The sequence below is a fragment of the Capra hircus genome, chromosome 8 (genome assembly GCF_001704415.2).
Source record: "Capra hircus breed San Clemente chromosome 8, ASM170441v1, whole genome shotgun sequence".
Taxonomy (NCBI): Eukaryota; Metazoa; Chordata; class Mammalia; order Artiodactyla; family Bovidae; genus Capra; species Capra hircus.
In genome coordinates this window covers 84,033,606-84,048,176 of record NC_030815.1, presented here as the reverse complement: position 1 = coordinate 84,048,176, position 14,571 = coordinate 84,033,606, and the positions used below count along the sequence as shown (strand labels likewise).

At 48.5% G+C, this 14,571-nt stretch overlaps 1 protein-coding gene across 2 annotated transcripts in view; it reads left to right on the top strand.

Moving 5' to 3' along the window:
* The window catches only part of BICD2 (BICD cargo adaptor 2), a 55,380-nt gene that overhangs the window by 28,755 nt on the left and 12,054 nt on the right, over positions 1–14,571 (top strand). For both annotated transcript variants that reach the window (XM_018052495.1, XM_018052494.1), the window contains exon 2: positions 3,068–3,280. In XM_018052495.1, the coding sequence (XP_017907984.1) occupies positions 3,068–3,280 (213 nt within the window). The remainder of the gene's footprint in view (positions 1–3,067; positions 3,281–14,571) is intronic.

Genomic DNA, 14,571 nt, shown 5'->3' with positions numbered 1-14,571 from the left:
GTACTCTTGCCTGGAAAATCCCATGGATGGAGGAGCCTGGTAGGCTGCAGTCCATGGGGTTGGTAAGAGTCGGGCACGACTGAGCGACTTCACTTTCACTTTTCACTTTCCCTCATTGGAGAAGGAAATGGCAACCCACTCCGGTGTTCTTGCCTGGAGAATCCCAGGGACAGAGGAGCCTAGTGGGCTGCCGTCTGTGAGGTCGCAGAGAGTCGGACACAACTGAAGCGACTTAGCAGCAGCAGCAGTGTGCTTTATCTTCTTCCATTCTTTAACTTAAAACAACTGTAACAATTTATTAGTATAGTTCGATTTACCATACAATTCACTCAAAATGTACAGTTCATTGGCTTTTAGTATATTCAGAGTTGTGCATCTGTCTCCACAACTAATTTTAGAATATTTTCGTTAGCCCCAAAAGATACCCCTTAAACTGTCACCCCCTCCAACCTCCCAACTCCACCTGCTGCCATGGGCAACCATTCATATGCTTTCTATTTCTATAGATTTCCCTGTTTTGGATATATCATATACATGGAATCATACAATATGTGGCCCTTTGTGACTTGCTCTTCTCACAGAGCAGAGTATTTTCAAGGTTCATGTATGTTGCTCCATGTGTCAGTAATTCATTTCTTTTTATTACCAGATAATACTCCATTGTATGTGTAGACCAGTTTTATTCATCCCTTCATCAGTTGGTGGCCATTTGGGGTTTTTTTTACTTACTGGCTATTATGAAGATCTGTGTACAAGTTTTTTTGTGAATGTATATTATCATTTTTCTTAAGTCTGTACCTAGGAGTGAAATCGCAGAATCACATGGTGATTCTATGTTTAGCTCTCTGAGGATCTACCAGGCTGTTTTCTACAATACCATTTTATATTCCCACTAGCAGTGGGTTTCAGTTTTGCCATACCTTCACCAGCACTTGTTATTTTCCTTTTAAAAAAAATTTTAATTATACCCATCCTAGTGGGTGTGAGGTGCTATCTTACTGTGATTTTGACTTTCATTTCCATATCTACTGATGGTGAGTGTCTTTTAATGAGCTGATTGGCCATTTTTTAAAAATCTTTGGAGACGTGTATTCAGGTCCATTGTCCATTTTTTAAATTGATTTGTTTATCTTTTTATCGTTGAGTTATAAGAGTTCTTTATATGTTCTGGATACTAGATGCTTATCAAATACAAAATTTAAAAGTATTTTCTACTGTTGTGTAGGTTGTCTTTTCATGTGATAGTATTCTTTGATACACAAATTTTAGAATTTTGATGAAGTACAGTTTATCTGTTTTTTTCTTATGTTACTTGTGCTTTCGGTGTCACAAGGAAGATCCCATTGGCAACAAGGTCGTGAGGATTTATCCACATTTTCTTTTGAGAGTTGTAGTTTTAAGTCTTCCATTTAGATCTCTCATCCATTTTGAGTTAATTGTTACATATGGTGTAAGAAAGGGATCCAACTTCATTCTTTTGCATGTGGGTTTCTATCGGTTCTAGCACAATTTGTTGAAAACCTATTCCTTTTTTTCTGTTTTTGCCCCCCTAATCACTTATGTATTTGCTTAGCTGCACCGGGATTTAGTTGAGGCATGCAGAATCTTCAGTCTTTGCTGTGGCATCCAAGATCTTTAGTTGTGGCATGTGAACTGGTGGTCGGGGCTGCCACCCAGGATGCGGCAGGTCCTGCCTAGACACAGATTTGTGCTTTGGTCTTTCCCTGGGACAAGGATGGAGGAAGTAGAGGACAGCAACAGAAATCAGAGAGAGAGCTGAGCTGACTTGATTTAAAAAGGAACCTGTGTCTTCACAAGGCAAGTTGTCAGTGGCTGGGAGCAGATGAACAAGGCCCACTCTTGGGAGGGAGAGCAGTTACCCTGACCTGACCCTACCGTACTTTATTTAGATAGAGAATCAAGTCGCTTTCTACATTTTTATTTTTTATATTACAAATAGTCCTGCTCATATATGTATGAGCTTTGCTCATATATATAGCTTTGCATGTTTTCCCAATTGTTTTCTTAGACTGGATTTCTAGACTTCATATTAAATAATAAATTAATGAAAATGTTTGTATTTCTCTCAAGAAATAAAGGCATCATTTTCCTTGCTCTTTAATAGCCCTCTCTCTTTTATTTTCCTTCTGTGAGCCAGGAGCCCTATAAAGAGACAGGGTCTCCCCCTCAGAGGTCTGCATGGGGTGGCCGGTGAGGAGGGGGTCCCTGGGGAGGATGCACACTAAAGGCCTATGTGGGTCGAGTCCTGGCTACTATGATGATGCAGGGTGGGAGGGAAAGAGAAGCAAAGGTGCTCGCTTGGGGCTGTGACACCTGGATGAACAGGACATGATGGTGTGTCCACGCTGGCCGGGACCTGGGGCATGGACTTGGGCAGGCCGGCACCAGTTCTAGTTGCACTTGCTCATGCGGGCTTCTCCCGGAACCACTGCAAGATCCTTTGCTCTTAGAGCTTAAAGCCCTTGCTGGGTCTGGGGATGGTAGGGCCTCTCCCCTCGGGTATTTTCAGCTCTGTGCCCAGGTCCTGGGCAGGTGGGCAGGGACTCCCAGCTAGGACACACTTGGGGATCAGTTTGCACAAGCTTCACTTGTACCAGGCTTGGGCTCTCACCTTCTCAGGCCTCCTCTGGTACAGGTGTCTTCCAGGTGAGTGAATCAGGATCAATCAAGGGAAGGGCACTGCCCTGAACCTTGGTTTCCATATCTGGAAGAGAACCTCAGACCCACCTTAGTGCTGGGGGCTTCCCTGCCAGGACCCAGGACAGGGGTCTGTTTGCTGATGGGGGCCACACTGGCAGAGACAATGGCTGGGACCTCCTATCCTTGCCCTGCCCCAGTTCTTCCAGCCACTCCCACCAACCTATCCCACCAGGGCTCCTCATTAGCTCCATCCCCAGATTTCTGTAATTTCACAGCCCTCATGTTGCACTTAGGTATCTTGCTTTTCCTGTGGGAAAAGTCCCCCCCCACCCCGCCACTTTCCCCTGCATGTCTGGTCACAGGATTACCTCCAGGCTCTCTCTCAAGAGAATCTCATCCTCTACAGGCATTTGGACAGGCCCACACGAACCATAAGAAGGTGGCTGCAGATGGCGAGAGCCGAGAGGAGAGTCTGATCCAGGAGTCAGCTTCCAAGGAGCAGTACTATGTACGCAAGGTGCTAGAGCTACAGACAGAGCTGAAGCAGCTGCGCAACGTGCTTGCCAACACGCAGTCAGAGAATGAGCGTCTGGCCTCAGTGGCTCAGGAGCTGAAGGAGGTAACCAGTGAAACTGGGGCAGTTTGCTTGACTCTAGGTGGGTGGTGGGAAAACAAATAAGTGCTTCCTTTGGCGGGGGGAGGTGGGGGGGGTGGGGGTGGGGGTCAGGGCCACCCACAGATTGTTTTACCCCAACTTCATGTGGTCCATGGTGGTCCAGAAAGGTCTGGGATGGCAGGATCCCATCTCTGCACTTGGGGTGATGTGACTCCTAGGTTCCTCATGTGAGCAGTGTAATTATAGTGTCTACCTGCCAGCTTGGGACAATAAAGTTAGAGAGAGGCCACCACAAACAGCTTTGAGGATCAGTTTGGCCCCTAACAGGGGCCTGGCCATCAGAGGCCTGGGCAGGCGGAGGGGGAGGGCAGCCAGTACCCTCTGAGAGAGGTGGGAGGCAGGGCCAGTGTTCCCAAGATGGGGTGGGGCAGCAGCAGGGGAGCAGGCATGGCCAGAGGTCTACCTGAGCTGTAGTCCTGGCCGTGGCTTTAGGGGACCTTATTGTCAGAATTCCCAAGTTCTCATCAGGAAGGGCCTTGTTAGCCTCTGTTCTCCATAGGGGTGGGGAGGGGTTGACCAGAACAGCAGATGGTTCTGAGTGGTGGTCAGCTCTGAGGTCGATATCTCAGATGGGATGGTATATGGCAATCAGGGTTCCACAGGGGTGGGAGGGACACTGGCAAGGTTTGGGACAGAGCCCAGGAACTGGCAGCAGTGGGAAGTGGTCATCCATCCTGGTTTGGGATCAGAGATCACCAAGACTTGTGGGCTGGGGAGGAACTTGGCTTGGATCCAGGAGAAGTGCGTGATCTCAGATCTTCACACAGGAGCTCTCTGGTTAAGGTGGGGAGAAGGGACTATCAGAGCTGTAGATTTGACCACCTAAGGGGGAGGCTAGCCTCACGGCCAGCTAAGAGCCCTTTTCCGAAAGAGTCGGTGCAGATGCTCCCCCAGCCCAGACTCCTTCTGCAGCGTCCCTCTTCCTCAGAGGAGTGGCAGGGGACCTGCTGACTACTGGCTTTGGCGCCAGGAAATGAACTAAGCCAGTCGCACATGCTGCTGTTGAAGAACAGGTCTGGTGGGGGCAGGTTTCCTGCCGTTCCTGTTAGTGCTTCTGGAGGAAGCCTTCGCCTCCCCACCCCCACACATCCTCAGTACATTTTCTCCTGAGGCCCTGCCTGTGTGCCCCTGATCACGGTCCGGCAGGCACTTGGAGCCATGCCGGGTGCTTGGTTCGAGTGGAGGCTCTCTCTCCGTCACCGCCTACTCGGACTGGAGCCCTGGTCAGTGTCCCCACCATTGCTGGCTCTGCTGCCATCCCTCTCCAGTTATTCTTGTGCTCGTCCTGGTCCTGCCGCTTCTGCCTGAGCTGCGGTGCGGAGATCCTCCGTGGCTGTGCCCTGGAGGCCCGCTCCTCCAGGAGGCCTGTGCTGAGGCTGAGCAGCCTGTCTGAGAGCCCAGCACTGAGCGCTGCCCCTGAGGAGCACCAGCCTGTGCCTGTCTTGGCGTGATCCGGGCAAGCAGGCTTTGCACAGTCTCCACAGGAAATGCCTCTTCCCCACGTGGGCCTTTCCCTGCTGGTGCCTGGTCCTGCTGCTGTCCAGTTCAGTGACTGATGGGCCAGCTGTGCTGTGCCCTTTGACCCACCCCTGTCCTTCCACCCTGTGATGTCTGGCTTAGGGGTTCATTCCATGCCCAGCTCTCCAAGAGGAACTTGAGGCCTCCGTCATGTGACACGTATGGCAAACATGCTCAGCATGTGGGACAGTTCCAGCTACCCTGTGACTTGTCTTTTGGGTGACCCTGTGGGCATCCAGTTATTTCCTTCATCTCACAGGTTGGGAGATCAAGGTGAAGAAGGTTTGACTGTACACCCAGGGTCACTGGGTCCTGACCTCGGCACTGTGTGTGAATGGGCCCTGCCAGCTTCTGCCCTGGGACATGCCCTGAGGGCCCGTTTTGCACATAGAGAAGCAGAGAGAGACCCAAGGATCAGACCCAGCTGACTGATGACAGAGTCATCTTTTGCACATTCCTCAGATTTGCCTTGGGAAGGGGTTGAAAGGGGTGGTGAGGGCTGCCTTGAGAAGCAGAACTGTGAGTTGAGGGGGTGGGCATCATCTGCCCAGGGGGTGACCCCCTTAGGTAAAATTACCGTCCCAGTGGACCCTGGCCTTGCTCTCCTGGTGGACTCTGCGTGTATCAGGCCCTTCACAGGCCTAAGAGTGAGTGACAGAGGTGTGCCAGGAGAAATCGTATCTGTTGTCATCTCCTCTGTCCTGGCTAGGAGCCAGAAATACTTGTTTCTTGCTATGATGGCATCTGGGCCCCTAGGAACGGCTGAAAGGAAGCCAGGTGTTTGGCCACAAGCTGAAGTGGTGGGTGCTAGATCAGCAGCAGCAGCCCCAGGCACCAGGGGGGCTCTCCGTTGTAGTGTGGACAGGCCTGTTCAGAAGGACCCCTGCACTCTAGATCCAGGGGATTGAGTGGAGAAAGTCACGTTGGCAGTCCAGAGTCAAGAGAAAGGGCCCTGGGTGTGTAGAGAAAGCAGCAAAGGTAAGGGATAAACTCAGGGGTAAGCCCCGCAGCTGAGGAGGAGCTGGAGGGGTGCCCAGATGAGTCCCAAGGGAATGGACTCCACAAGGAAGTGGAAATTCCTCCCAGGGAGCAGAGCTGGATCCAGCTGGTTCAGGTGTGGCATCCAGCAGCCCCCTAGGAGGTCAGATTGGTGAGGGAGGGCCTACAGGGGGTGCTGAGATGGTACCCCACATGCTCTCTGGCTTATACCCTGTTGGACCAAGGCCTTCTGTGTCCCTGGTTGCTGTGTATCATCAAGGCTGCTCTTGTCAGGCTCACCTGAAAGAAGGTGCTTACCTGGGGGAAATCAAACCCTGCAGTGGCCAGTGGGAGCTTGTTTGAGCCCTTGGTAGTTGGGTGTGTGCCAGGCAAAGGTTCCCCTGAGGGCAACGGTAGTGCCCTCACCTGCCAGGTCAGCTTGTAACCTGGGTGCACCTCGCCTTGCTGCCCAGAAGCTCTCCTGCAGACCTGTAAGGGCCCATACTTCCTTTGTCAGCTCTACTGCTATGACAGGAGGCTGTGTTCCAGTTCTGAGTTGAGAAGGTGGAATCTGCCCAGGCCGTGGGAGAAGCTGACCTGAGTTTCTCCACTGCAGCCTGGAGGCTTTCTAGGTTTGTTAGTCCTGCTGTGCAAACCTGTGGGGAGCTGGTGAGTTTTAGACCCTCCTCTTGGCTCCAGTCTGTTGGGTGGTCACGTGAAATCAAGCCACACATGCTTGAGCACCTCCCCAAGCACTGTGACTTAGCAGGGAAAGAGGGAGGAGTAGCAGAGCATTCTGGCAGAGGAGTGAGCACGTGCCCGCTAGTGTATTCACAGAGGGTGAGAAGGTGCTGCGCACAGCAGCTGGAAGCACTGGGACAGGGGCGTGGGCAAGGCGGGGGCTCATAGCCACAGCACACCAAGAGCAGCGGGAGCCAGCGAGGGGATACAGTTCAGCGTTTAAGCAGGGGAAAGACGAGATGAGAGAGCAAAAGCTAATTGTTGTGGGAGTCTATCCCACAACAGGCTGCCTTCCTTCCTGGAGGCAGGGAGACCAGTTAGGTAGACTGGTTAGTTGTGGCCAGCCTGTGTGACCTGCAGCAGGGTGGGTTGGTGCTGCGGATGGATGCACAGGGGCCACAGCTTCTCCTCTAGTCACCATCCCTTCCATTCTCAGAGGGGAGACGAGGCCCTGGGAGGTGAGCCGAGGTATGGCTCCCCCTCTAGGGCATTCGCTTTCCTGAGCACCTCACGCAGCCCCTCCATGTGGAGGCAAGGCTGAGTCACTGCTTCCTCAGCGCAGGCTCCCACCCGGGCCCCTCAGCCCTGCCCCTGCCTGAACCAGTCTGAGCCATCTTCACTGCTGATTCCTTGCTGCTTCTCCAGGTGTGGTTCTGTCTGGGTGAGAGCACACTTGCAATACAGATGGTTGGTGGCTCCCCAGGAGCGTACGCGCCAAGTGAGTGAAGTCACCTGTCTGGACACATCCCCTGCCCCTTGGCGGCTTTCCGGTGGGGGCAGCCACAGCACCCTCCCATGAGAGGTGGGTCACCTGGCACGGTATTGACAGTGCTGGGGGCTCCTCTTCCACTTCACTTAGCTCTGTCCTGGTGCTCTGGGCTCTCCCTGTGTCTTCTGGGTTCATCCTCCCATGCCCGACCCCCACTTTCAGTGGGATAAGACCAAAACCTGCGTTCATTTCCTGTGACTGCTGTGACAGATTACCGCAAACTGAGGGCTGAAGACAACAGAAAATCAAGGTGTCAGCAGGGATGGCTTCTTCGGGAGGCTGTGCAAGAGAGTCCTTCCTGTGCCTCTGCCAACACCTGGCAGCCTCTGGCAGTCCTTGTGTTCCAGTCTTTGCCTCTGTCTTCCTGTGGCCTTCTCCCTGGGTGTCTCCAACTCTCCATCTTGGAAGGACACCAGCCCTTGGGTTTGTGCTCACTCTAATCCCCTATTACCTCGTCTTGACTTGGGTATATCTGCAAAGACCATATTTCCAAGTCAGATCCCATTCACCCCTTCCAGGGCTTGTCACTTCAGCATATCTTTTGAGGGAACACAGTTAAAACCCGTAGCATTCTACCCTCTGGCCTTCAGAATTCATATATTTTCCATGTGAAATATATTCATCTCATTCCCAGAAGTCTTAGCCCATTCCAGCATCAACTCTTTAAATCCCTTATCACATCTCAAATTCGCTAAATTAGGAAAGGCTGACACTTTGCAATGGTCCATCCTGGGGTGAAATTCCTCCCTGTGCAAATTATGTGCTTCCAGAATACAATGTTAGGATAGGCAAAGGAGAGTTCCTCTCATTCCAGAAGGGAGAAGAGGAAAGAATAAAGGGGCTGCAGGTCCCAGAAAGTAAGAAGCTCCGCATTTCAAGGCCTGAGAGCAGTCTTTGTTGGCACCCAGGGAGCAGGGGGCCTGCTGGCCTCCCAGCCGGGTGGCTGAGGTGTAAGCCATACCCTTGGTGCTGTCTTCAGAAAAACGCTTTCTCATTTTTTTACAATAAGGACAAGCTGAGCATTTTCCACACCTTCAAGTTTTAGTTCTGTTTTGCTTACAATTATTTCTTCGGTTTCTATCTCCTCTCCCACTTTGCTATAAGCAACAAGGAGAAACCAGGCTGTACTTCTAACATTCTGCTTCAAAATCTCCCAGGCTGTTCATCCACCTTCCTCGCTTACTAATTTCTGCTTTCCACCCAGCACTGGAATACAGCTCAGCCGGGTGTTCTGCCACATTACAGCAAGCCTTTCTGCCAGTCCTCATTCCCTCCTAAGGCCTTACTGGGAGCACCGCTAGCATTCCCATCTCTCCTAGTGTTATTTCATGACAGTCCATGCATTCCCTGAGACAGTGGAATACTTCTCTCTGACTCTTCTCTGACCCTCGCCAGAGTCACCTGAAACATTTCCTTTTTTTTTTACCAATAGCCTCAAGGCAGTCTGGCCTTTTCCTGTCCTGCTCCTCTAAGCTCTTCAAGCCCGTGGCCATCCCCAACTCCATGGCCACTTCCGCATTTTCAGGTATTTGTTGCAGCGGTGTCTTTTTCCCGGTATTACACCAAATTTGTATATTTGATTTTGGGGGCCACCATAGTAGATTGCCACAAGCAACAAGATTTTATTCTCTTAAATTTTCTGTATCTGAAATAAAGGTGCTGTCAGGACCGTGTTCCACGTGGAACCTCCTCCAGCTTCTGGGTGGCAGCAACCCGCAGACCCTTGTTTTGTGTCCACATTGCTCCAGGCTCTGCCTCTGCCATCACCTCCTCCTGTGCAGGCTCTGCAGGTGATAGGACGGGCATGACTCCCATGTCCACCCTGGCCTGCCTTGGGGCTGCAGGCCTTTCCTGGTGATTGGGCTGCGACCTCCTGGCTAAATGTCTTGCCCATTCCTCTGGGGAACAATATAGACCAGCTTTGGAGCACTCCTGTGCAGGGTGGTGCTCCCTCCCTGTGGCTGAGCTCCAGCCGCACTCTGATGGGGCTTCGGCAGTGTAGAGTGCTGACTTCTCTGCAGTCCAGGCTCCCAGACCTGACTTTGGTATAGCACCCCGCCTTGCCTCATCAGGGCCTCTCTCAGCAGCAGCTGACACCAGCTGGCAATGTGTGTGCTGTACGTGGGCAATGTTAGGGAGCCTCAGTGAGCAAAACAGAGCCTAGAGCAGCACCCAGCACAGTCAGTACTCAGTAGTGGAGGAATGGATCATGCCCCTAGGGTTGCCAGAGCGGTGCCAGTATGGAGACAGCGCCAGTGAAAGGTTTTTTGAGCCATGCAGAGAAACCACATGTTGTCCAGGTTCATTTCTGTGAACGTCAAGAAAAGGTAGCTTCACAGACTGAAAGCATATTGGTGGTTGCTGATTGGTGTGTGGCTTCTTTCTAGGGTAATGAAAATGTTCTAGAATAGGTAATGCACACAACTATGAATAAACTATAACCTCTGAATTGTACACTGTCAGTGGGTGAACTTCATGGGACGTGAATCATATCTCAGTAAAAAGCAAAACTGGTTCCCCTGTGCAGTCAGACTGTACTAGGGTGCAGTTCAGCAGAGGCTTCTGGCACAGCCTGGGCACACGGGTTCTGGGGTGCAGAGGGCTTCGACTAGGCAGTCAAGCTGGCCTGTGGTCTTGTCTCCCTCTGTCCTTTTTCTGTCCACTTTAGAACCACTTGTTTCATTGAGGAGAGCTGTTAAGTTTTAAGTAAAGTCCGTTTACCTTTTTCATTTACCAACAGCTCCCACTTGCTGCCCCTGTTTCACCATCTTAACTCCTGTGTTAATTCCCATACTGAGTGGGCAGTTTTTTTAAAATTGGAGCATAATTGCTTTACAGTGCTGTGCTGGTCTCTGTTGTACAAAAACCTGAATCAGTCATAATTTTATATATATATATATACACACACCCCTTCCTGGTGAGCCTGCCTCCCCATCCCACTCCTCTAGGTTGTCACAGAGGCCAGGCTGGGCTCCTTGTGATGTACAGCCACTTCCCCAGCAGTGGCCTGTTTCACACGTGCTGTTGTATGTATGTCAGTGCTGCTTTCTCAGTCTGTCTTACCCTTCACTTCCCCTGCTGTGTCCACGAGTCTGTTCTCAGCGTCTGCCTCTCCATTTCTTCTCTGTAAATAGGTTCATCATTATTATTTTTCTAGGTTCCGTGTATATGTATTAATATACAATATTTGTTTTTCTCTTTCTGATTGACTTCACTCTGTGTAACAGGTTCTAGGCTCGGCTACCTCTCTACAACTTACCCAAATGTGTTCCTTTTTATGGCCGATAATATTCCATTGCATGTATATAAGCACCACCTCTTCTCTGTTCATTCATCTGTTGATGGACATGTAGGTTGCTTCCATGTCCTGGCTGTTATAAATAGTGCTGCAGTGACCGTTGGGGTACATGTGTCTTTTTGAATTGTGTTTTTCTCAGAATATATGCCCAGTAGTGGGATTGCTGGGTCATAGGGTAGTTTTATTCCTAGTTTGTTAAGGAATCTCTGCGCTGTTCTCCATAGTGGCTGTATCAGTTTCCATTCCCCGCAGTGCAGTAGGGTTCCTTTTTCTCCACATCCTCTCCAGCATTTATTGTTTGCAGTTTTTCTGCTGATGGCCATTCTGATTGGTATGAGGTGATATACATCATTATAGTTGTCATTTGCATTTCTCTAATGATGAGCGGTGTTCAACATCTTTTCATTATTGGCCATCAGCAGGGAGATCAAACCAGTCAATCTTAAAGGAAATCAGTCCTGAATAGTCATTGGAAGGACTGATGCTGAAGCTGAAGCTACAATACTTCGGCCACCTGATGTGAATAGCTAAGTTAATGGGAAAGACCCTGATGCTGGGAAAAACTGATGGACAAAGAAGAAGAGGGGGCAGCAGAGGGTGAGACGGTCAGATAGCATCACTCTCAGGGATGCTGTGAAGGACAGGGGAGCCTGGTGTGCTGCAGTTCATGGGATTGCAAGAAGTCAGACACAACTTGGCAACTGAACAACTTGGAGAATATCTTTTTTGGAGAAATGTCTGTTTAGGTCTTCTGCCCATTTTTTTGATTTGGCTGTTTGTTTTTCTGATATTGAGCTGTATGAGCTACTTATATATTTTAGAGATTAATCCTTTGTCAGTTGCTTTTAAGTTTATTTAGGTCCTATCTGTTTACTTTTCTTTCTGTTTCCATTACCCTAGGAGGTGGGTCAAAGAGGATCTTGCTGTGATTTATGTCAAAGATTATACTGCCTGTGTTTTCCTCTGAGAGCTTTGTAGTTTCTGGCCTTATATTTAAGTTCTTTAATCCGTTTTGAATTTATGTTTGTGTATGGTGTTAGGAAGTGTTCTCATTTTATTCTTTTACACATAGCTGTCCAGTTTTCCCAGCACCACTTACTGAAGAGGCTGTCTTTTCTCCATTGTATAGTCTTGCCTCCTTTGTCGAAGATAAGATGCCCATAAGTGCATGGGTTAATCTCTGGGCTTTCAACCTGTTCCATTGGCCTATATTTCTGTTTTCTATATATGGAAATATATTTCTGTATTTCTGTCTTGATGATTGTAGGTTTATAGTATAGTCTGCAGAGAAGGCAATGGCACCCCACTCCAGTACTCTTGCTTGGAAAATCCCATGGACGGAGGAGCCTGGTAGGCTGCAGTCCATGGGGTTGCTAAGAGTCAGACATCACTTCACTTTGACTTTTCACTTTCATGCATTGGAGAAGGAAATGGCAACCCACTCCAGTTCTTGCCTGGAGAATCCCAGGGACAGGGGAGCCTGGTGGGCTGCCGTCTGTGGGGTTGCACAGAGTCGGACACGACTGAAACGACTTAGCAGCAGCAGCAGCAGTATAGTCTGAGGGCAGGAAGATTGATTCATCCAGCTCCATTCTTCTTTCTCAAGATTGCTTTGGCTATTTGGGGTCTTTTGTGTTTCCATACAAATTGTGAAATTTTTTGTCCTAGTTCTGTGAAAAATACTGTTGGTAGTTTGACAGGGACTGTATTGAATCTGTATATTGCTTTGGGTAGTATAGTCGTTTTCATAGTATTGATTCTTCCAATCCAAGAACATAGTATATCTCTCCATCTGTTTGTGTGGTCTTTAATTTCTTTCATCAGTGTCTTATTGTTTTCTGCATACAGGTCTTGTGTCTCTTTGATTAGCTCTAGTAATTTTCTGGTAGCATCTTTCAGATTTTCTGTGTATGGTATCATGATCCTGTCATCTGCAAACAGGGAGAGTTTTACTTCTTTTCCAATCTGGATTCCTTTTATTTATTTTTCTTCTCTGATATGCAAAGCACAGTTCTTATGTATCAATCATTGAGTTAACGAGGACTCTTTAGAGAAGCAGATCGATAGGGGTATGTGTTTTGCATGGTGCTGGGTCGGGGGTTGAGGGGCAGAGATTTATTGTAGGGAATTGGCTCACTCAGTTGTGGTGGCTGGCAGATCCAAAATCTGCAGGTTATGCCATCTGGCTGGAGACCCAGTAAAGAGCTGATGTCACAGCTTAAGTCTGAAGGCTGTCTTTTTAAAATTTTTTTAAAGGCCTTCGACTGACTGGATCCACATTTTTACTCAGTGGGTCTTTGAATGTAAATGTTAATCTCATCTAAAAATATACCTGAATGGTGACATCTAGACTGGTGTTTGACCAAATATCTGGAGGCCAGGGCCTAGATAAGCTGACATTAAAATTAACTATAACAATCAGTTGGGTGGTAAGCAAGGGAAATGGCCAGAGTCAAGGTGTATGTAGAACTTTGTTAGGAAGCAAGTAAGTATATGTTTCCTCAGATTGCCACTCACACTGTGTTACTTTATTTATTTATTTATTTTTTGCCTCTCAGGAATTTTGCTTTGCTGACAAGCCTTGCATTTCACCAATCAGTAATTTCAGTTCAGTTCAGTCACTCAGTCATGTCTGACTCTTTGCGACCCCGTGGACTGCAGCACGCAAGCCTTCCCTATCCATCACCACTTCCCGGAGTTTCCTCAAACTCATGTCCATTGAGTTGGTGATGCCATCCAACCATCTCATCCTCTGTTGACCCCTTCTCCTCCTGCCTTCAATCTTTCCCAGCATCAGGGTTTTTTCAAGTGAGTCAGTTCTTCGCATCAGGTGGCCAAAGTATTGGAGTTTCAGCTTCAACATCAGTCCTTCCAATGAATATTCAGGACTGATTTCCTTAAGGATGGACTGGTTGGATCTCCTTGCAGTCCAAGGGACTCTCAAGAGTCTTCTCCAACACCACAGTTCAAAAGCATCAATTCTTCAGTGCTCCACTTTTTTTATAGTCGAACTCTCACATCCATACATGACTACTGGAAAAACCATAGCCTTGACTAGGTGGACCTCTGTTGGCCAAGTAATGTCTCTGCTTTTCAATATGCTGTCTAGGTTGGTCATAACTTTTCTTCCAAGGAGTAAGTGTCTTTTAATTTCATGGCTGCAGTCACCATCTACAGTGATTTTGGAGCCCCCAAAAATGAAGTCAGCCACTGTTTCCACTGTTTCTCCATCTATTTCCCATGAAGTGATGGGACCAGATGCCATGATCTTCGTTTTCTGAATGTTGAGTTTTAAGCCAACTTTTTCACTCTCCTCTTTCACTTTCATCAATAAGTTCTTTAGTTCTTTGCTTTCTGCCATAAAGGTGGTGTCATCTACATATCTGAAGTTATTAATCTTTCTCTTGGCAATCTTGATTCCAGCTTGTGCTTCCTCCTGCTCAGCATTTCTCATGATGTACTTTGCATAGAAGTTAAATAAGCAGGGTGATAATATACAGCCTTGACGTACTCCTTTTCCTACTTGGAACCAGTCTGTTGTTCCATGTCCAGTTGTAACTTGCTTCCTGACCTGCATATAGATTTCTCAAGAGGCAGATCAGGTGGTCTGGTATTCCCATCTCTTTAAGAATTTTCCACAGTTTGTGATGATCCACACAATCAAAAGCTTTGGCATAGTCAGTAAAGCAGAAATAGGTGTTTTTCTGGAATTCTTTTGCTTTTTCCATGATCCAGCGGATGTTGGCAATTTGATCTCTGGTTCTTCTGCCTTTTCTAAATCCAGCTTGAACATCTGGAAGTTCGCGGTTCACATACTGTTGAAGCCTGGCTTAGAGAATTTTGAGCATTATCTTACTAGCGTGTGAGATGAGTGCAATTGTGTGGTAGTTTGAGCATTCTTTGGCATTGCCTTTCTTTGAGATTGGAATG